We start from the raw sequence: 22,882 nt of genomic DNA, 5'->3' as shown, positions 1-22,882 counted from the left end.
CTGTAGTGCTAGCTGACAATGTTTCTGAACCGTTTTTGGACAGAGCCAGGCTGGTGGTTTCCCCACTTCCAGTTTTTGTAGTAAGCTAAATTGATGACATGAGAGTGGTATCAATCTTCTTATTACACTAAGCAAATCATACTTATAATAATCATACTTCCCGAAATGTCATATCATTGCTTTAGTAACTTAATAAAAATCAGTCATAATCAAGCACAGCAGGCTATTTCAAAAAGCCTTGATGATCATCCAGTGTATTTTGTGTGACTGAGTGTGATTATTACCTGATATGGTTGGTAGGCTGAATGGTCAGACAGGAAGTCCAGCTGCCGGTCTAATAAGAATTCCACTGCTGTTACTGACGACAAAAGGCTCTTCCCCACCACTGGCTTAAACGCCTGCACACACAAAAAACACAACATGGTCAACAACAGTACAGAAACAATTACACAATGACAAAATAACAATACTAGTAGGACAGCTGGTCTCCATTAGAAACTGATCCAGAATCAATCTAGGTTAAGTAATTTGTAGAATTCATCAATTCTGAAATACAGATATAATAAAAAATAAATGAATTTGTTTATTTTGGAGTTGCAGTGTTCTATGACAAAACACTATAAACCTTATGTCAGAGAATTGAGACACAGAGAAGGAAAGAGAGATGGATGACTGTATAAATGAGATTAGAGGGAGGAAACGTACAAGCGGAGACATGATGAAACGAGGCGGAGGACGATGGAGGAGAAAGAGGCAGAGCTGGGGATAGAAGGAGAGCTCCAGAGTGATGAATAAATTAATGAGTAGAGGAAGTCTGACAGTTCAAAGGCAGTACACAGCACTTTGATGTTGCCGCTTTTACACATACTACACGCACATACACATTCTGGTGATGTCTGTCAGCCTGCGGCCTGAGCTCAGCTGTTACTGCACATACGACACAGAAACGAGGCTGGACTGGCTTCCACATTTCCTCTTCATATCTATACGTACCGATGTGAATGCAGTGCAGTCGCACTATTTACAGCTACTATATTCCTCAGTGTGGACAGGTTGTCTTAAGATGTCTTGAAAACCACATCACAGTGCTTCTTATTTTCATTTTAGCGCCCAATATCAGTCAATCGGTTAAAAACAATGACAAACAATACAGCTAGAGCAGAGAGCTTGTGTGTCATGTGCATGTTCATGTGTGTTTGCAGGGGTTGGTGCTGCTGTGATTTATGGTTACATAACAAGGTCAGCATGATAGAGAGATGAGAGATTAGAGATGAGAGACATGACCGCTGTGACCCACCCCCCGAACACACACACACACACACACACACACACACACACACACACACACACACACACACACACACACACACACACACACACACACACACACACACACACACACCAATAGCAGGCAGGAGTACATTGTGTATGCAAGCAAAACATGATAGCGTGTGTGTGGAGCTCTATTTCTGTCTGTCTATACATATCACATTTCCAGCCTCCACTGAAGGCGTGCAGGCGGCAGCTCAGGCAACACGGCAGGACATATTTTGGAAATGGTTTGTATTTATTTAAAAGTGCAAATGTCACTTTTGTGCTCCTTGGACAGTAGACAGAGTCTTAACCAGGGTCCCACTCTGGAGCATGATTAGAACACTGCAATGACAGTGAGTATGTTTAAATGCACATTAATAGCCCAGTTTTGATCATAATGATTATATGGAACAAGTACCTTCATTCATCATCTCCCTGCACACGTGATTCTACCTGGTTTCTGATTCTCCACGTTGGTGCAGGTTATTTCTTCACTGAGTGAGTTGTCTCAACAGGCTGAACTGAACTTGTTTTGTTTTTTTTTTGGCTTCATGGACTTCTACCACTGGAATTACAGGAGCTTGTCTTCAACAGCTGAACACAAGAGCATCAGCCACATTTATGCTTTGCATTGCCAGTGTTGGACTTTCACTTTAGCATGGTGACCATCATTACGTTGTTCATATAAAGTATGGTTTTACTGACTAATTACTACATAACGTAAGTTTAGAATGCAGATAGCAAATGTGGATTACAAACTTGTATGAAATGTTTACATACCACAGCAATTTCCCAACTTTTTCTAAGTATTCCAGCCTGTATTTCCAGGTATATCCAGATAAAGCTAAAATTCAGACAGACCTTTATTCTACGTTAAAAAACACTTGACTTCATCCACTCGAAGCAGCAGTGGTGCATCAGAGTGGGCTCCAACAAAAAAACACGGAGTGTCTGGCAAGAAAAGGCCCATGTGCAGTGTTTGGCATTTCAGAAATCTTCCAACACTGAGTTCTATTTCATCATCCCACCTGTAACTGGATAAGCCCTCTAAGGGTTTATCCAGGTTCTGAAACCAGGATTATGTTGTTTAACACCATGGTCAACCACATGGTTTTATGTTTCCAAGAGGAACTATCACATGTAAAATGGTTACTTACACGCAAACACACAGAAAAGCCTTTTACTCTTTAAAGGAAATGAAACTGAATGTAAGCGTGCATGTAATGTGTGTGATCAGCTATCAGAGGAGGTGAGATTCTCCTCTAGAGGCAGTTCAGATACACGGCAGAACCTTGGCAAGGTTTACAGCATGTTAATACAGAACACATGAAGTAGGCTTGTTACCATGACAACCACTGAAGGCACAATAGGCTCTGTAGAAAGGATGCACAACAGACACTGGGAAAAGAGAAGGACTCAACTCTTTCTACTCACACGTTTGGAGATATAAACATGGCCAACACAGAGTGGCTTGAAAACCTTTGGGTACCCTCGGTCAAAAGTTCTGTTACTGTGAATAGCTGAACGAGAAAAAGATGGCCTGATTTCCAAACATTGCAAAAGGCTTCTTCTCAGTCTGTACCTCTTGAGGTAGATCATTGTGGATTTTAAGATGTGTTTAGGATCAGTTTTTCTATTTGGATATGTGTGGTGAAGCTGTGGAACGGGTTGAGTGTGGAGCTCAAGCAATGCTCAAACATGACCCAGTTTAAAAAGCGGTACAAAAACTTGGTTTTCACGAGGTAAAGAGAGGAAGAAGGACTTAGACGATCAATGGGTGCTCTCACGGATTATCCATTTGTTTGTTTATTTACAAGTATTTAATTTGTTTGTAAATATGTACTTTTGTAAATATCTGTGTGTATATATATGTATATACATATACATATATATACATATATGTATATATATATACATATATATACATATACATGTATGTATATATATATATATATATATATATATGTATATACATATATACATATATATACATATACATGTATATACATATATATACATATATACATATATATGTATATATATGTGTGTGTGTGTGTGTGTGACAGGTACAGATAATATTGAAGTGAATGGTTGTCTATGATTGAGTGATGGAAAAGGGGTTTAGGATTAAGGATTAAATAAGATTATACTTCTTTTTGCCTATAATTTAACAAATATTTCACTTCCAGTGGATAACAATCTCTGCTGTCCAAACAGATTCAGATTAAAACGTACACAGGCCTTTGACAAAAGGGATTTTGACAGAAATTTATATTCAAAATAGTTTGGTTGTAATTGTGTGAAGTCTTTGAGACACAGTTGAAAGTTCTGGAAAAGGCGAGTGAGTGGACCGTCAGTTGAGAGAAAATCTTATGAGTCAGTCTTGTGAGTCATGTTATATGATCTTGCTCAACAGATGGAGTTTGCTCACATGTCATTGAATGGTAGATGTTCAAATGTCCATGATACAATTGAAAGTTCAACAACAGCTACTAATGGATCTTCAGGTGAGAATGTTTCTGTCAATTCAACGGGCCAAAATAAATTTTCACACTCAACTAGACAGGCCTTCCTTCTGCTAGGTCTGTTGTCAACAAGGAAAACAAAGGAAAAGTTAGCACTGATGATTTTCAGTAATGATCTACTTCATGGCTGGCTTTATGGTGCACTAGATACTTTAACTCAGATGTAGTGATAGCTTTCATTCCTAGTCATTAAATACAATTTTTTGGAAACAAATTAGGATTAACAGCAACAATTAACTAATTTTGCATGACGGCGAATTGTGTTTAGTGTGGCAGTTGATACACAGACTATTTGACCTGTTCTGGACGCATCTAAATTCATGGAACATGTAAGTGGGTAATGACAACATGAAACTTACTAGATTTAAAATTTTTAATGTCTAAAGTCAAGAACTTCAAAACACTGCCGCCATCTGTGAATCCCTGCTCTGATTCCTCTCTCTCTCAAACTGGGAGGACATGACAGTTCTTCCATCCCCTCTAAAATGACTTGTCCACACGTTGCGTGCACACACACACACACACACAGATACACACACCACTCAACCACAACTGGGTCACATCTGCCACAGTGTGCCAGGAAACAGCATTCTGTCAGTGCGTATTTCCAGACAAGCAGCAGGACAGTGGATGAGCAGAGGAGAGACACATTCACTTACTGTCAATACATATTTAAACCCATGGACCTACATACAAACAAATGCAAACTTATGTCTCCATAAAGACATAATGACAAAACATACAACACACAGACACACACGCTCTCAGACAGTGATAACATCTGAAGAGGACAGACATGAGAAAATGCCATTCTGAGAAAGCAGATGAGCACGCAACACATCCTCTGCAGTGTGTGTGTGTGTGTGTGTGTGTGTGTGTGTGTGTGTGTTGAATAATTGAAAAGGAAAAGTGCAGCAGAATGTAAAGGAGATGAAGAGGGGATGATGGAGCTCATGCAACACTAAGTGAACTAGAGAGGGTACCCCGCAACACATGCACATACCCACACTAAAGCTTTGCTATCCAGCAGCATATTATCTGATGAAGGTCAGAGAGGAGAGAGGGAGAGAGACAGAGACAGATAGGATGATAGAGAGCTGTATTTATAAATCTGGATGTACACCTTGGAAACGTAACAGAGAAGAAGGTTGTTTTGTTTACATATTTGACAAATTAAGAGACAGACATGGGAAGCATTTTCTCTGCTGCAAACTACCATGAGGGTGTACTGGGTCCTCTTCCAGGGGCGCAAAATGTTAGAAAGTCCTTGAGAAAAATAGCAGGGGGTGGCTTATTGGTCAGTATGGGGTGTCAGCTCCCAAAAGCAGGTTGCTATTTGGCTTAACTCACACAGATGCAGGGTCAGTGTTTTCTTCAACGCTAGGAGTCGTTTTAGTGAAGAAAAACACCACCATAATGCCATGATTGAAGGTGGAGAGATCCACAGGGCAGGGAAACAAAAAAAACAGTGAAGAAAAAGGGTATACGAGAAATGACATTACTCCAAAATAAGGGATGCACGACAACTGTTTTTTAAAACTGATACTGATACCTGATAACTTTCAGCTCCTAAAGGCCGACACCGATAACACACACATATACCTAAGATCATGACATCAATACTATGAACAAAACCAAAAACAGTTTGGACTCATTACATTCACTGCAGGCCATTCGCGTCTCATAGTGGGAGCGAGGCACTGCTGTGCTGACAAAAATATATATGTTATCAGGGCTATTCGTCATGATATTGGACTTATTGGAATGACGTCATAATTTCCTGTTAGTTATCGTGCACCCCTACTACAAAACATGCATGACAAGCACTGCATAGCTTTTATAATGAAGCAAAGGAAGTGCAGGTGGATGGTGATGCAGGTGAAAGAGTGAAAGCAGAGTTGAGAAGCTATAGTAGGCAGAAGAAGAGAGCAGCTGCAGAGCTGGTCAGGGAGCTTTTTCTCTCTTTGTCTGTGTGTCAGTGATCAAGTCCCCGGATTTCTATTTGCATTCATAGCTAACAAAACACACTTTTTGGACCTTATTTTGTTCCCTGATTGCAGTTGCAAGATGTTAGAGAGGAACAGTTTGACTCAGAATACAGACAATGTGGTAAACTAATTTCCAGACATGAACTTACTGTCACATTTGACAATTTTGGTCATTTTACATGATTTTTCCACAACCAGCAAAAAAATGATCAATGTGGTCGAGGATTTACAGAATGGTTAGAAGTAGTGCTGGACTGATGAGCAGTGTTCTCTAAGTGGGTCACAGTACAACATACACATCCTCCTTAGCTGCTTTCCAAGACACACACACATACACACAGAGACAGGTTGTGTTCTAATCAGCTTAATGCTTTAATGGTCAATGATTAGAGTTGTCAAAACACAGATGCTCACAATGACACGCACGCACGCACGCATGCACGCACGAAACCATCTACTCGAAATCCTGACCTATTGTCCTTTGCACACTGTCTGAACGGTGTGAGTTGATTGGCTGCTTAGGTCGATAACATTTAGAAGGTTAACATTTCTCAACCAAAACTAGTGGTCAGCATAAAAACATCAGAACCTTTTCCAATTCTTCCAAAAAGCTCTAGAAATGGCAGTTGCTAATGCTAACTACATTTATTAATTGAACTGTAAGCAACTCAAGTAACATATTATTAATCATTAAACAATTAAACACAACCAACCTTTGTCCAAGGCACTTTGTCTAAGGATGACATTTTATTTCATGGCAGCCTTTAGTGTCAGACAACAGCAGCTCAGTATGATGTACAGTGATGAGGGATGAATGACACATCACAGCAGGATGAATACAACTAACGTTTTTCCCTCTGCTAGGCCCTCCACCAAACAGGAGGACGGGTGCTTTTCCTCCGTGCCACTCCACCACCCTTTAGTTAGTCTACACTACAGGGAACCAACCAGCATCTGGAGGTCTCTTCCAGACAGCTACTGCAGCTGGTATCTCAACAGTAACAGCAATGGGTGACAACCTATATGACACAGTCCTACATAGGCGCAGACAGATAACAGAAAAGACTGACATTTTGAACTTTATCCCAATGAAAAATGCTATGTTGAATACCAAATAGCAGAATTAGTTAGCTTGTAAATTAAGCGACAAAAAAAGAGACTCATGAATGTTGGAAAACTTCAGCTCAACAAACACTGGTAACTGAGATGAAACATCCTCTAACCCACAGCTGTAGTTATGTAATTTGTCTGTTTTCCTATTGCTTTTATTTCTGTTTCTTTAATTTTGTCTATGCCCTGAATATATGCATATGCATATCAACATACCACCAGACAAAGTGCATGAGATGCACACAGTTGGTAGCCAGACATTACATTAAAATTTTGAAGTGTTAAGCCCAAATCACGATATCCCTGATGACATCATCTGGTTTGTTGTGTCACATTTAACAAAGCTCCTACAGAGCTCCAGGAGATAATATACAAATAGCAGACTACCCTTTAAAAGTCTGTATTAAGCATGAGAGGAGAACTAAATTGTACATCTGGGGCTACACAAAATACATCAGCTATGTAGGTGCACAAGTCACATGACAGATTTGTCTGTGACTTCTTAAAGCTGACGGACAAGCAAACAGATATCTATCAGAGAAACCGAAATAGTCATCACTGTGAGGCATGTTTAGGAGTGAGCAATATCCTGTATGATTATGAAGCAGACGCTTTGCAAACACGTGAAATGATTTACCACCTGAACAGAAAGATCATCATCACCTTCAGAGACTGCTACAAGCTACACACACGCATTCACGCGTATACACACACACTCACACACACTGACATCAAGATTAGAGTGAACATATATTCTATTCTGGGAAACGTTCACATCTCCCAGTCAGTTTGTTACTTCAGTCCGTTCCATTCAGTCTCGTGGATCGAATCAAACTCAACTCTGGCTTCAGGTGAAAAACAGCAGCGATTTGAGCAACAGCAGAGGATATAAAACTGTAACATTACCTCTCTCCTCTGTCTCCAAGCAACATCAAGGAGCAATGGCTCTGAAGAAAAGCACTTAACAAAACTAGCTTTGATCCAGGGAACAGGGGAGAGGCAGGAAGAAAGGAAAGATGACGAGAGTAAAAAAAAAAAAAAAAAAAAGGCAGCGCGAGAGTGTGGTTTCTCCTTGTGGTAAGAAAAGACAGATGGCCAAGAGGGAGAGAAAGCAGAGCAGAGGACGAGCTACACAGCCGACATTTTAACTGCTGCTGACGCAAGGAGGAAGAGAAAGGAGAGAGGGAGGGACGGAGGCAGGGCCGGCCAGCACATTCTCTCTCTCTCTCTCTCTCTCTCTCTCTCTCTCTCTCTCTCTCTCTCTCTCTCTCTCTCTCTCTCTCTCTCTCTCTCTCTCTCTCTCTCCTCTCTCTCTCTCTCCCTCTCTGACGCTGGCTCGCTCTCTCTTACTCCTCGCACTCTCTTCACTTCCTCTCCCTGCCTTTCAGCTCTCTCAACATATCTACATGTCATATCTACATGTGTCACTTCCACTCCTGTCCCCTCTGTCATTTCCTTACACACATACTCCTCACACTTACACAAATATTTCTGTGTTAAGACAACAAAGCAATAAAGGAAACGAATTAAGTATTTAACAACTGACTCTAAACTACTTATAGCAATCTTCATACAACTGGCTGGGCAAAAACTGCTTAGACAGAGATAAATATAACAAACCATGGTTTCAACTCTCAGAGCTCATTTCCATCTGGTGTTAACATGCATAGAGGATGGCTAAAGCTCACTGTGTGAAACCGATTCATTGTAAATATCTAGTAGGTTTAAACAATTGTGTTGATATAGTTTGATAATGACAGCGATTAGGAAACAATATTTAAAGATAGGACCTTTTTGAGCTGCCTTCAACAGATCAGATCCTCTCATTTTGCTGAGAGCCACCAGTAGCTCTTAGTATTTGTAGAACATACAGAGATACAGTGTTGTAAAACACTGCAGGATGACAGAATGTCAAAACAGTGATGTCACAGTGGAGTGGTCGAGCTGAAAGGCGGTGTAGAAAGTACCTGGCATATCCTCCCGAGGTCAGAGTATTCTAAGCCTCAGTAACACCTTCAGCACACTTCCTCTGACAGATTCTGAAAAAAACCCATACTGACCCAGGTATGCTTTATGATTCAAGAAACAACTACTGTAATTTGCCCTGTGTCATTGTCTACGTCATCTTTACTATGAGCTTTCATCAAAAACAGATATATCTGAGTTGCGGTTCAGGTTTTCTTCTGAGGAACTTTCAGCCACAGACAGAACTGTGATGATGCTCTCACAGTGATATCCAGGAAGGTTGCATCATTCATATAAGGACAAGTGATTACTTCAAACCCACTAAAATACCTTTTCAGACAAGAGATATCACTGGACTCTGTGAGTGCTGGTTTATCACAGTGTGATGGATTAATGTGTCTCTGTGTGTGTTTTAAATTGTGGTACAACACTGACAATGCAGTCTCAGTTGGTAGGTGCTGTCACTATGGTTGTTGTTCTTGTCTGTCAGATTATTTGAACAGTCTAATTATTATTCATCAGATAGGTTACCATCAGTGTATTGCTGTATCCAACCTATGAAGCTAATAGGTTGTTAGCAGTCACGTGATGTTAAATCCAGAGGACGGGCAGGAAGTGAAGACCACAATGGAGGAGATTGGTCACCCATCTGAACACCAACTTTTGCTACTGGATAAAAGCTCCTTGTGGTTTCTCACTTTGACTGACTTGAGCAACCGTAAACGACGCGAGTGTGTGTTATACTAGTTCCTGTGCAGAAAATCACTTCCTGCCCTCCATCTGCAGTTCGCACCACAACAAAAGAGTGATGTGACGTCATATGCAAGCGACCTATAGGAAGGATTGAGTTCTCTTTAATGGACATACCTACTGTGCACATTTGATGCTGCAGTCAGTCATGCTTGAGTAGGGTCACATCAATATTGCAATCACAAAATCTGTGGGTTCGTGTATTAAGGTATGGCTGGTGGTGGTTTAGTCGAGCTCCACAGAGATAAAATTTGGTACATTCTTCTAAACTTAGCTACTGGCTGAGGCAGCAGTCTTGTGTCATTCCACTTCATTGCACAACTTTTTTATTGTTGTCAAGTGCTTGCTCATGGGGGAATTGTTGGGTCTCTGTAGATTAACAGTATGCTCTTTACCTGCTCTATATGAAAAGTCATAAACACTGTCAACTATGACGATGCTCCATGGAAAAAATGGCTTACCACTTGACAACAAAAAGACAATAGTGAAAATTTTGAATAAAATGGGAGCATTACTCTTAGGACTCTTTTTCTTTGCCAAAATTAACACTGTCCCAGTGAGATGGAAAATTTGCATCAACACACAAGATTTGATACCAAATAGTACTGAACAAACAGAAAAAAGAAGTGTTTAGATGACTGCAGAAAGCTTGGCTTTAAATAGAACTGGCTGTCCGACTGATGAACCCTGACACTACACACTCGCACGCACGCACGCACGCACGCACGCACGCACGCACGCACGCATGCACATGCACACACAGCCTGAACCATCACCTTCAAACTCATCATCTGACCACAAACCAGCTTTGATTAATCTGTTCGTCGTTCAGCAGATTTACACTGATACTGTAAGAGTGCACACACACACACACACACACACACACATACACTGACAAACACACAGACACACAGACACAGACACACACAGAGTTGTGCAGCAATATCCTGCAGTCCATCTGCCACATTGATGCAGGATTTAAGCGACAGTCATTCTCTCTCTCACACACACACACTATTAAATCCTGTGTCACTCACAAATCAAGACAAACAACAAAATCGCAACCATGTCTACATGTGTAGAATACATGTATGCAGTGGTAGGTATGTAAGAGTATGCAAGTACACTGCAGTCTACATCTCAGTCTCCATCTCTGCAATCTTAGTCTGAAGTAAAATGACTAGAACGGAGGACAGCTCAGCTGGTCTACTGCTACTATCTATCTGTGAGAGTAAGAGGCCTGAAGTTGTTCTGTAAAGGGACACAAATGCTTTTTCTGCAGCCCTCACTGCCATAAAGGCGAGCTATTTTTACACATGCACACACAGATCCACAGGAGGCAGGAGATTACACTAGACCAGCTCCATCTGCTCAGAGGGAGAGACAGAAGAAGACAGGGGGGTTGGCATTTTTACTGACCCAATTTCCACCGAAACTACATCTCACATTTTTGCCTGGTACACTCTCTGGCTCCCTAACAAGCCAATGAGCGAGCCATAAGCCCCAGACCATTCCAGCGGGTCTGTAGAGGTAGATGTACTCCACAGCTGAACACATATACAAAGCAACACAGTGTTCAGCAACTTGTGTTATAGGTTAATTACAAAGATGGACAGAGGTTAGAGAGAAGGCTTTTAAAGGAGGAAGCAGTCTGTGAGGTCTTTCTGTCTCTCTGTCTGTTCCTCCCCCTCCCCTTTGTTCTCCTGTCATCATAAACAGAGGCAGTGTAGTGACCAGATCATAAGATACAGTGTGCGTGTGTGTGTGTGTGTGTGTGTGTGTGTGTGCTGTATTTCATTTTACGAATTGGACCACTGTTGCTAGGTAACGTACCAGAACAGTCTATAGCCAGGAAAGAGAAGTCAAATATTACACACTTCATTCTCAGTCTACTTTCTTCTACAGTGCCTATCATAAGTATTCACCCCCTTTGATGTTTTACCCTTTTATTGCTTTCATAAATCAATCATGGTCAATAAAATTTAGCTTTTTCAACACAAAAATTTATTGGAAAAAACTCTTTAACGTCAAAGTGAAAATAGATTTCTATAAAGTAATGTTAATAAAAGAATAATTATTCACCCCCCTTAAGTCAGTATTTAGTAGATGCACCTTTGGCTGCAATCACAGCAGTGAGTCTGTGTGGATAGGTTTCAATCAATCTTGCACATCTGCTCACTGCAATTTTGCTCCATTCTTCTTTGCAAAACTGCTCAAGCTCTGTCAGGTTGCGTGGGTATCGGGCATGAACAGCCCTTTTCAAGTCCAGCCACAAATTCTCTATAGGATTGAGGTCTGGGCTTTGACTCGGCCACTCCAGAACATTTACCTGGTTCTTTTTTAACCATTCCTGTGTAGCTTTTGCAGTATGTTTTGGATCATTGTCTTGCTGGAAAATAAATCTTCTCCCAAGTCGTAGTTCTCTTGCAGACTGAAAAAGATTGTCCCCTAGGATTTCAGTGTATTTTGCAGCATTCATTCTGCCCTCTATCTTTACAAGCCTTCCAGGTCCAGTTGCTGAGAAACATCCCCACAGCATGATGCTGCCACCACCATGCTTCACAGTGGGGATGGTGTGTTTTTGGTGATGTGCAGTGTTCGGTTTCCGCCAAATATGACGTCTTGTCTGATGGCCAAAAAGCTCAATTTTGGTCTCATCAGACCAAAGAATCTTCTTCCACTTGACCATGGAGTCCTGCACGTGCTTTTTGGCAAACTCTAGTCGAGATCTAATATGACTTTTCTTCAACAGTGGCTTTCTCATTGCCACTCTCCCATAAAGCTTTGACCGGTGAAGAACCCGGGCAGCGGTTGCTACATGCACAGTCTCGCCCATCTCAGCAGCTGAAGCTTGTAACTCCTTCAGAGTAGGTTGTAGGGGTCTTGGTGGCTTCTCTCACTAGTCTCCTACTTGCACGGTCACTCAGTTTACGAGGGCGGCCTGATCTAGGCAGATTCACACAAGTGCCATATTCCTTCCATTTCTTGATAATTGACTTCACTGAACTCCGGGGGATGTTCAGTGCCTTGGAAATTTTTTTGTAACCATCCCCTGAATTGTACTTCTCAATAACCCTTTCCTTGAGTTGCTTAGAGTGTTCTGTCTTCATGGTGTAATGTTAGCCAGGAATACTGATCAACCACTCTCTGGACCCTTCAGACACAGGTGTTTTACAACTCAATCACTTGAAACACACCCACACCACTCAGGTGATCTTCATTTCACTAATTGTGAGATTATTGGCAACAATTTGATAGACCTCTATTGAATTAGACCATTAAATAAAAAAGGGGGTGAATAATTATGCAAACAATTATTTTATTTATATATTTTTATTTCATTAACATTACTTTATAGAAATCTGTTTTCACTTTGACATTAAAGAGTTTTTTCCAATAAATTTTTGTGTTAAGAGAGCCAAATTTTATTGACCATGATTGATTTATGAAAGCAATAAAAGGGTAAAACATCAAAGGGGGTGAATACTTATGATAGGCACTGCATATTACTGACTTTCTCTTTACCCCTCCTCGATCAAATTTATCTCAGTTTTCTTTGTTCCCTTTTGTCCACTAATGTTCTGTGTGATGGAGATCATGTAATATTCAAATAGGGCCAAACAACCAAATGGCAATTCATTTCAAAATACGGGTTTCTTCTAGAAACCACACACAGGTCAGATGAGCTCTAAGAAATGGGCGACAGGAAGAGGTTACCTGTGCAACCTTTGTTTGAAGCATGTCAAAGTTCATAAACTGAAAAAAAAGCAGCAATGGGGATGAGGCACTTCTGAGATCTGAGATGTCCCTGGTTTACAAATGTAATTGGTGGTGCACACACTGCCCACTGTGGAACATGAAAACACTGACAATGCTACAATTCAAGACCTGCAGACAGATGGACAGACAGATTGACTGGCTCAGGCAAATTCTACAAAGTCTGCCTGTTTTCACCAGTGTAACTGATTTCAGAGGGATCTGCCATGGTGCTGTGATCATAGAGCAATGTAATAGCTAGTCACTGCAATCCTTTCAAGTAGGTATATTACCAATACATCATCATGGAAGTAGAATGAGAACGATGAGTATGATGGTGGTGTTGCTCTTCTCACACACACACACGCACGCACGCACACACAGGATTCCTACTTCTCTATGATGCTTGTACTATAAACAACTACATGCTGGTCAGAGTTGAGCCCCACAGGAATTCTAATAGAGTCAGACGGCTGCAATTAAATATCAGAACATTATCAGCAGTGTAACTAAATAGAACCAAGTACAAGTGCACAGCACACCCCTGACCTCTGAAGATATGCCTAAAGCACCAGCCACAGCATCCTTTACGTGTCTTTTCATTCCATTTACAACTAAATGTGTGCTTGGCGTGTCCCAGTGGACTGTTTGTTCTTGTTGTGGTGGAAAACAGCTTTTAGGCTATCGCCATTTTCAAACTCAAACTGCAGCAAATCCATCACATCAGAGGTGGGAAACAACTACCATTTTCATTCTGACATGTATTTCTCTGAGTCTGACATCACTCCATATAGTTTTCATTTCTCAGTCTTTCACCGTGTCCTCACCCTCCCTACTGCTCTTTGTCACTTTCACCAGATGGACCAATCAGGATTCCAGCCTCACCAGCACATGTGATGTGAGAAAAACTGACAACACTTCATGCACACCAGCATAGACTTTTCACTTCAAGTCTGTCAGATTTGGATTTACTTGTGCTCACTCTTTCAACATCATGACATCATGACAAAAGACTGTTCAGGACTGTTCTAATCATGCAGTTTGACACATTTTGAGGACAAAAGAAGTAGTGCTAGTCCTACACATTTCCAGAGGGCTCTCAAGACGGTCACTATAAGTTGGCCATTTCCTTTGAACCATTCCTAACTTTTGGCTGTCAACGATGAGGTGAAACAGTCTTTGAACAAAATGCCTTTTTCAATAAAAACACATTTTGAACAGTACTCAAACAAAAACAACATTGTATTAGAAACCTTATTGAAATAAATCCGTACAGATCTCCCAGTCCGTGCAAATCAAATACTTGTTGTGGACAACAAAATAACTGGATTGAAGTTGTAGCATATTTCTACATATACATGTACATATTTCTATTCAATAAACACAATACATTGGATAAGCGGTTTAAAGCAAAGCTATGGTCACTGTGTAGCTTTCTGATGCCATTCACGCAGGGTAAAGAACATAAAGCTGAAAACACAAACTCTGAAATGGTTTGTGAGGAGTGAAGACCAGATGCCAGAAAAAAGGATAACTAAGACTGACACATATCTGCATACCAAGACCTTGCTATAATATCCTGCAGCATGAGCATGTCCTGCAAACACAAACTCAAGATTTAGAACCCCATTACTCGCTAACATCTGAGGTACAACTGCTGGGGAGTGACCATTCTAAACACGTTTGTTGTCCAGGAAGGCATTACATCGCAGTCTGTTCTGCGGCTGATCAACGGCTGTAGCGTTCTCGCTCAATACTGGAGCAATTTCAATAACTGCTGTCCCTATTAGTCACTTGGACACAAAAGCATAAGAAATTAAGGTCAATAAAAAGAGATATTTGACTGGAATTCTACCCATTTGACAAAACTAAGAAGGAGCTGCAATCCAGCCTGATCTGCAGCTCAAAATGAATCGGTTAGTTACTGTCAGGCTACTGAACATGAAATTAACCGACTCTGACATCCTTCGTATCTACTATTGCCATCTTACCATCAATATAACTGCAAAACTGAATAATGCCTGCTATCTGATCAATGTGCAACACATCAGAAGCAAATAACTAGATAGAAAGTCACCCAATTGACATGACTCACTAATCTCAGTGGTCATTTTACAATGATTCTCTGTGGGAAAATCAGTGGAAAGTACTGAACAGAGACAAATGACAAGCCTGTGAATCACAAATCACACTGACTGGGAGGTTTGTTTTGAGAAGGTATTTATAGCATCTCTTCAGGAATATTTGCATCAAATCATCCATGCTGACAGCAGCTACAGATAAAGGCTCCTCAGGAATTTATTCCTAAAGAACACAATACACATACACTCAAACAGGCGCGCACACACACACACAAGATACAGCATTCAGTTATCAACATAAACAAGATCTGTGAAATTACAGCTTCTCTCTCTGCCCTCCCTCCCTGTCTGTCTGTCTGTCTGTCTGTCTGTCTGTATGTCTGTCTGTATGTCTGTCTCCCTCTGAAATTAGGACAGAGGAGAGCTCTGCCAGATAATGTTGGTGTGTAGCAACACACAGGCATGCAGCCAGAACACAGCATGAAAGTGTGTTTGAGTGTGTGTGTGTGTGTATGAATGCTGGCTCTGCACCACTTGCCTTGACTACAGAGGATGCAGACAGACACACGATCACGTGGCCTATCAGTTGGTTCAGCAGCCCGCCTCCATTTACAGCTGGGATGATCTCCCCTTTCTATTCAGTTTCCAATGGGCAATACATGTATGTAGGGGTAGGCTACATGGATTAAAACTTCAATGATATTTTATGGAATATTTTATACTGTAACAACAAGACTGTAGTGATATCATAGATCTTTCTAAAATTTTCTAATGATAACAATAAAATAACCAGATGTTCTGTTTTTGTTAATCCAGTCAAGTACGCAGATAGCAAATCACACAAATACAAAAATCCTGAGAACACAACATTTATCCAAGTATTCCTGCTCACTGATTTGTAACCTTTCCTGGCAATGACCTGATACAGCCTGAACTACAACACTGGGTTGTAAAATGAGTCTGGGGAAAGATGCTGCTCTGTAGTTTGGTGGGAGGGCAGCAGATACTTCTGTGTTGCATGCCAGGCGGCAGCAGGGTGAACAGGCTGTGACTGGGGTGGGTAATGTCCTTTGGGCTCTGCACAGGCACCTCACCTCTCGCTGATGTTCATTACATGGGCATCAATGATGTTCTGGGCAGATTATACCATCCGCTGCAGAGCCCTCCTGTCCCAGGCTGTACACACACACTAAAAAGAACATGGCATGGGAATTTTGCCTTCTCAAGCTTACTAAGAAATATATTATTATTAATATTGTTACATTACAATATTATTTTCTCTAATATTGTATTAATCACTTTGTTTATAACAAGGTTTTTCAAATGATTAAGCAATTATCAAAATAGGTGCTGACTCAACTCTTAATAACTAATTGATGAATCCACTTATCATTTGAGCTTATAGTTTGCATTGTTCAATGAGCAAACACTAAACGTGTGCATCATAAATTGCGCAAAATTCCATTGTTCTACAATTTCCTGCCTTCAATTTCAATTCTATTTATATAAATAAAATGACAACAGAAGTTGTCTCTGTATAGAGCAAGTCAGGATGATATTGTTAATCTACACAGGCCCAACAATTGCCCCAAGAGCAAGCACTTGGTGACAGTGGGGAGGAAAAACTTCCTTTTAACAGGCAGAAATGTCAGGCTGAACCATGCTCTGGGTGGGCGGCCATCTGCCTCGACCAGTTCCAGCCAACATCTTTCCTGTCTGTAATATCTCAACTGACAGTCAACAATGACAATTGTGGAAATTCAGCCTGGAACAAATGTTGTTGAGTTGCACACAATCAAACCCTCTTCACAACAGAATACAAATGTGTGTGTGCAGTACAAAGTGGTCACCACTGTGATTGAAAGCTGAAGAAAATGCACATGTGTATTTAAGATACAGAACCTGGACTATTGATTACACCTGCTGGACATCCACAGCAACTTTTATTGTAACTAGCTATGCTACTATTATTATTAGATCATTAGTGCTGCGCTATGTTCATATACTATCTGCTATTAATATGTTAATACATCACATACATAAATATATGACACAGGCATATACCATGCCATATGTACTTCGTATGCCTATAAATCACTGACTGTAGGGGGTCGGGTCACTGTAGATAAAGAGTCTGGTCTGTACCTGCTCTAAATGTAAAGTGTCTTGAGACAACTTCGGTTGTGATTTGGCGCTAGATAAATAAAACTGAATTGAATTATTCTTAAGTCCAAAATACTAGCCCAAAATAAAAGTCAACATTTTTTCCCCAAAAGACAGGGTCTCACAGTTAACTGTAAGGATGGAACAGTCTCTGTCATAAAATGGACAAAAGCGTCCCAGGCTGACATCTTCAACTTGCAACAAAACAACCAAGAACACAAAGACATCACATTTACAGTTACACCAGGTAGAGCCATGCACTGAATCTCAATTATCAAAATAGCTGATACATTATATCGATCAACAAATCCATTAATTGACAAAGCATTCCAGCTCTTGATTTAGAGGTAAACCAGTCAGCTGTGATGGATACCATGATGTTAGAGACTGATGGTTGCATACTGGCATATGTGACTGGTCTGGACAACAAGTCTTTTCACTCTGAGGATTATAAAGAAATGCAGAAGTTCGTTTTAATGCAAAAGTATTTTTCTGGTCATGTGAACCTGCCGAGATGTGCTTCCTCACCCCCACAGTTTGGCCAAGTCAGTTCCAAAAAATGGAGGAAATAAACCATGTATGTATTTACAACAACTGACAACAAGAATGTCTCATGAAAGAAAGGCTGATGAACATCTGTACTCAGACATTAGCATGCTTTTGTTATACTCTACATCCTTCCATTCATTCCCTATGAAGGTATGATGCAGCATGGCTGACACTCTCTCATTCCCTTTGTTCACTTTCACACACTCTCTCTTTCTGCCCTTGGGTGCAGTCTGGTCACTGAATTCACTTTGTGTCTTTGATGGGAGTCTGCAGTGAGTGTCTTTAATGACTTCACACAGTACACTGTGCTCCCCGGGAGACAGGGATGATGTAATATCTGGATCAGAGATGCAACCTGTCTGCCTGCCTGTCTGCCCGCCTGCCTGGCTGCCTGTCTGCCTGCCTGCCTGCCCGCCCACCCGCCCGCCTGTCCGCCCACCCTCTGGGGCGTCAGAGGAGAGCTGAGTCCATGTCAGAGTTGGAGGAGGCCAGAATGGAGCTACGCTGATGAATAATAACACCAACACCAGATACAGGCTGCCAATGATTGATTAAACAACAGAGTTTTAGGCCAAACAGGGAGAAAGAAGATATTGCTGCATGAAGCATGATTTTTTTTTTGTTGTTTGGAAATGACAAGATAAAACCTTGCATCCCAACAAACAAATACTTCAACTCAAAGCTTTTAATTACGATCAAACAAGAGCAGCTATGGTCTTGTGCATGTTTTGTTAAACATGGCTAATGTTTCATACATGTGTTCCAAGAAGTCATGTAACCGCGTTGCTTCATAATTTCCTCTGCTGTTGTGTAATACTGGCATTCCGCTTCAGTAATAGAGTCACATTAGTTAAAAGAGAGGTTCCAGTGAACATACAGCTGTTGTATTAGTGCAGGGAAGCCTGAAGACGGCCCTCCTAAGCACTTTACTAACACAACAGTAAGACAAATAATTCGAGAAACATAGTACTATCAGCTTTATTAGCACCACTCATAGGACAGTGTAAGCAGACAGACACTGACTGTCAGGTTTGACTAATAGGCCACAACTTTGTGTGTGTGTGTGTGTGTGTGTGTGTGTGGGAGGTAAACAAGCATTTGATCCGCCAAATTAGCAAAGAGCAGGTGGGTAGCGTAGTGAAAGTCTTTAGTTAAGTAAAGAATTGCTCAAGCAGAAATTACCATTTGACAAACCATGTAAGTAAAAGTATATTGTTTGCTGTGTGCGGGCAAGAGACTGTCGCTTATATGCAAGTCCAAGACAAGTTTGAAGTCTTTGGTCAAGAGTCTGAATCAAGTCTCTTTTTGGAATAATAAAAAACAGCCAATGTGCAACATGCTTTTTTCTGGGGAATGCCTGTTGATTATCTTTAACAATTAATTTGCTGTTTTTTTTCTTCATGAATGTATTGATGAAATAACTTTAAAACAGCATACTTGCTAACTACCTAGCCTTCTATTGCAGCCTGGACCTGTTGCTATCTTGATGTGAATATGTAGCCAACCAAACCACTTGCTTTGATAGGAAGGATGCTGCAGATGATTTGCCTTCTCCAACAGCACAGGCATCCAGTACAATATGATTATTCCTAAAGCGTCTACAGAGATGATCTTTACATAAGAATTATTGTGGAAATAGCATGGAAGCAGCCTGTTGTTGAATGAAGTAGAGTAAGCCTACAGAATAAATGGGGGGGGGACCTGTGCATAGCAAATGAAGCCCAACACAACTGTTTTATCCAACCATATTTGCTCTCTCCCTGTGGTACTCAACAAATGTTGTTTTCTGACTTAATAACAACTGGTAGCCTAATGAGTGAAAGCCAAGATCAGTTTCACCAACAACATTCCATCGAATAAAATCCCCATTGGCTTTGCTATAAATCAAATAAAAATAAATGCATCTTAAAGAAAAGAAGAATGCTAATTTCCATCAAAAGAAGGCCATGCTCAGTGCAATGTTCTGTTAATGTGTCAGAATCAATCCACTGATGATCTGACTTAGATGTTTATACAGTGTGTAACCTACATTTGTTCAGCGTAGATTAAATACACTTTTAATACACCATGAATAGAACGCAACAGTATTTCTCCCGGCTTCTGAAGAGGCAATGCAGGTTGCTTTCTAACACAGCTACCAGTGGCACAGTGTGAATCTGAGCGGCATTATCAGACCAAACAAAACCTTCAATTGAAAAGGTATTAGCCTGACAAGGAAGAGCAGTTAAAGCTCTTCTAAGTAACTGTGCACACACAGCGTGAACAACAGCTCATTTTGGAAAATGAAGCAAAATGCACAGTATAAAAGACTAGAAGTTGTTTTTTGTTTTGTTTTTTTTTACTCATTTCTGTTACTTTTAGCGAGTCACAACTGATCCCTGGTAAAGTCCTACTAACCCATGCGTATACAGCGTATCAGACCACTCTGGGCAATGCTGCAAACCAAAATCAAACTCATTTCTACAGCAGTGCGTAGGATCCACACTAGAAATGCAAGTGCACATAAAGCCGCATGGAAATGTGGATCAGCCTCTTATCTCGCCCTCTACATGGCATAAACCATAAACAAACCATAACTGGTCAATGAATCTTGAAGTATATCAATGGTAGCTGATCAGTGGTGCGTTACATTGAATCATGGCAAACAAAAACTATTTATTTTTCGGATACAGAAGTTGAGGTGCTAATAGGTGAGTTTGAGCGGCATAATAATTCTGCAGTTCTTTAATGCTATGTGAGGTGATGTTAATGTTGTACTTATAGGTTGCTGCGGTCATGTGATGGTAAATTCAGATGGAGGGCTGGAAGTAAAACCACAATGGACGAGATGGAGGAAAGTTCTTACTGTACTGTGCATACAAAAGTATGGAGGCAAACAACTTTTTTATTAGAAGTTGGGTCGACAGCCTTGGTACCAAGGTTCTCCGGGATAACTGCTGTTTTGTTTTTACAAGCGCGAGTAGCTTTTACTGTCCTGTGGATTAACCTTGCAACAAACATTCAGCGCCGCCGTGCTGAAACGCTGCACTTGATGTCATGTTTCTCTTCTGTCAAATACATCAACGTAACAGCTTGTCGCAGTTACTAATAGAGGACGCATGTCACAGAAAAACGAGTATGCCGACTCATGTAAACAGAGAACATCAAATCACACAATGACTGAAACCAGGAAAAATAGCAACATCACTTTAATAAAAAACTAAACTTTTGTATTGAAACATAACACTGTAAGGGTAACTGATGTAGAGGAGAAGATAGTCATCTTCTGTGTTAACAGCTCAAGAAAAATTACACCCAATGAAAATCTAAAAATATTAGCTTGACTGTTAATTAACAATAAAGCTCCAGTTTAACACAGGAATACAGAGGATATGTTTCTTGGACTTGTGTGGATTTTGCCAATAGGAGGAAATTACAGAGAGAAGGATCAAGTTTCTTGTCTTTAATTGTGCATTAGAATCACATTAATTTTCATTTTACCACTTTGACTACCTGCATGTAACACAACACCACGCAACACAAAGCAGCCTGCTTCACAGAATTACCAATATTGCATTTTTAGGATTTGTATTATTTATTTATTTATTTATTTATTTAGAGAGAGAGAGGTAGAGAGAGAGAGAGAGAGAGAGAGAGAGAGAGAGAGAGAGAGAGAGAGAGAGAGAGAGAGAGAGAGGCTGATAAACCAGATTTAGTATCATCTAAGGCTAACTGGTTTGTGCTACTGGAGGTTGGCCAATCTGAACTTGCAGCACTGTGGGAGCCCCCTCTGTGTGATACAGCCTTATTCAATCATCATTTGCAGAAGTTGTTCAGTTACCTAAGTAGCACTGTTACAGCAGGTAAAGAGGAACACACACTCTGTCCACATTAACACTGAACATATGGCTGATAACTGGGGAAACCACACACCAGGTAGACAGACATCAAAACTGATTGCAATAACAGACATACAGAAGTAATCTGTCCACCTTTTGTCCCCCAATTTTATAAGGTTGGAAGATTCGTCTTTTGAAGAATTCAAGATCACAAAGATGATGATGCAATATACCAAACTTCCCCCCTCCCTGCCATCAGTTTGAAGAGGCAATAATAGCCCTGGTTAGTAGTTTCGGGTCACATTAGCCAAAAATTATCTCAATTTAAGTGTCGCATCAGGCATTGAGAAACAGACTGGGACTGGAACCAGCTCCACATTTGCTCGAAACAAGGATTCCTGAAAGCAGCTGTGGTCAATATATTGTATCAAATGACAAAGTGAAAGGGGTCACTCATAATGATGAACATAGAGAATTATGATGTAAACCTGCAGCTCCCCTGGGCTTCACAAAGCATTTCAGTTAGTTTAAGCTCAATATTCAGCTGTCCACAACTTTACTGTTTTGGTGTGTCACTCAATGTGCTACAACGTACATTTCAATAGAAAATAACCTACAGAGTGCATAAAGAGTTAGGCAAGCTGACTGAGATGGCAACATTATGCTCAAGTTCTCTTTTGGGCCAACAAGAAAACAATATACAACATCAATTATTTCAATATTTAACATGAAAAGTTAGAGCATTGACATCATTGCATATGACACTGTCAGAAAGAGGAAAACGGAGAGTGAAGACAGCAAAAAGAGGCAACAGCAAATCTTACCTCCCTAAACACCTTATCAGTCCCTTAGCAGACAGGAAA

At 40.6% G+C, this 22,882-nt stretch overlaps 1 protein-coding gene across 3 annotated transcripts in view; it reads right to left on the bottom strand.

The window, feature by feature from the left end:
- jmjd1cb (jumonji domain containing 1Cb) overlaps positions 1–22,882 on the bottom strand; it is a 121,421-nt gene that overhangs the window by 42,342 nt on the left and 56,197 nt on the right. For 2 of the 3 annotated variants that reach the window (XM_041962108.1, XM_041962110.1), the window contains exon 3: positions 285–398. In XM_041962108.1, the coding sequence (XP_041818042.1) occupies positions 285–398 (114 nt within the window). Of the gene's footprint in view, positions 1–284; positions 399–7,843; positions 7,915–22,882 lie in introns of those variants that run through there. The other variant, XM_041962111.1, reaches the window with a different exon arrangement.

The sequence above is a fragment of the Chelmon rostratus genome, chromosome 21 (genome assembly GCF_017976325.1).
Source record: "Chelmon rostratus isolate fCheRos1 chromosome 21, fCheRos1.pri, whole genome shotgun sequence".
Classification (NCBI taxonomy): Eukaryota; Metazoa; Chordata; class Actinopteri; order Chaetodontiformes; family Chaetodontidae; genus Chelmon; species Chelmon rostratus.
The sequence above is the reverse complement of the archived record's forward strand: the minus strand, read 5'-3'. Positions and strand labels throughout refer to the sequence as shown.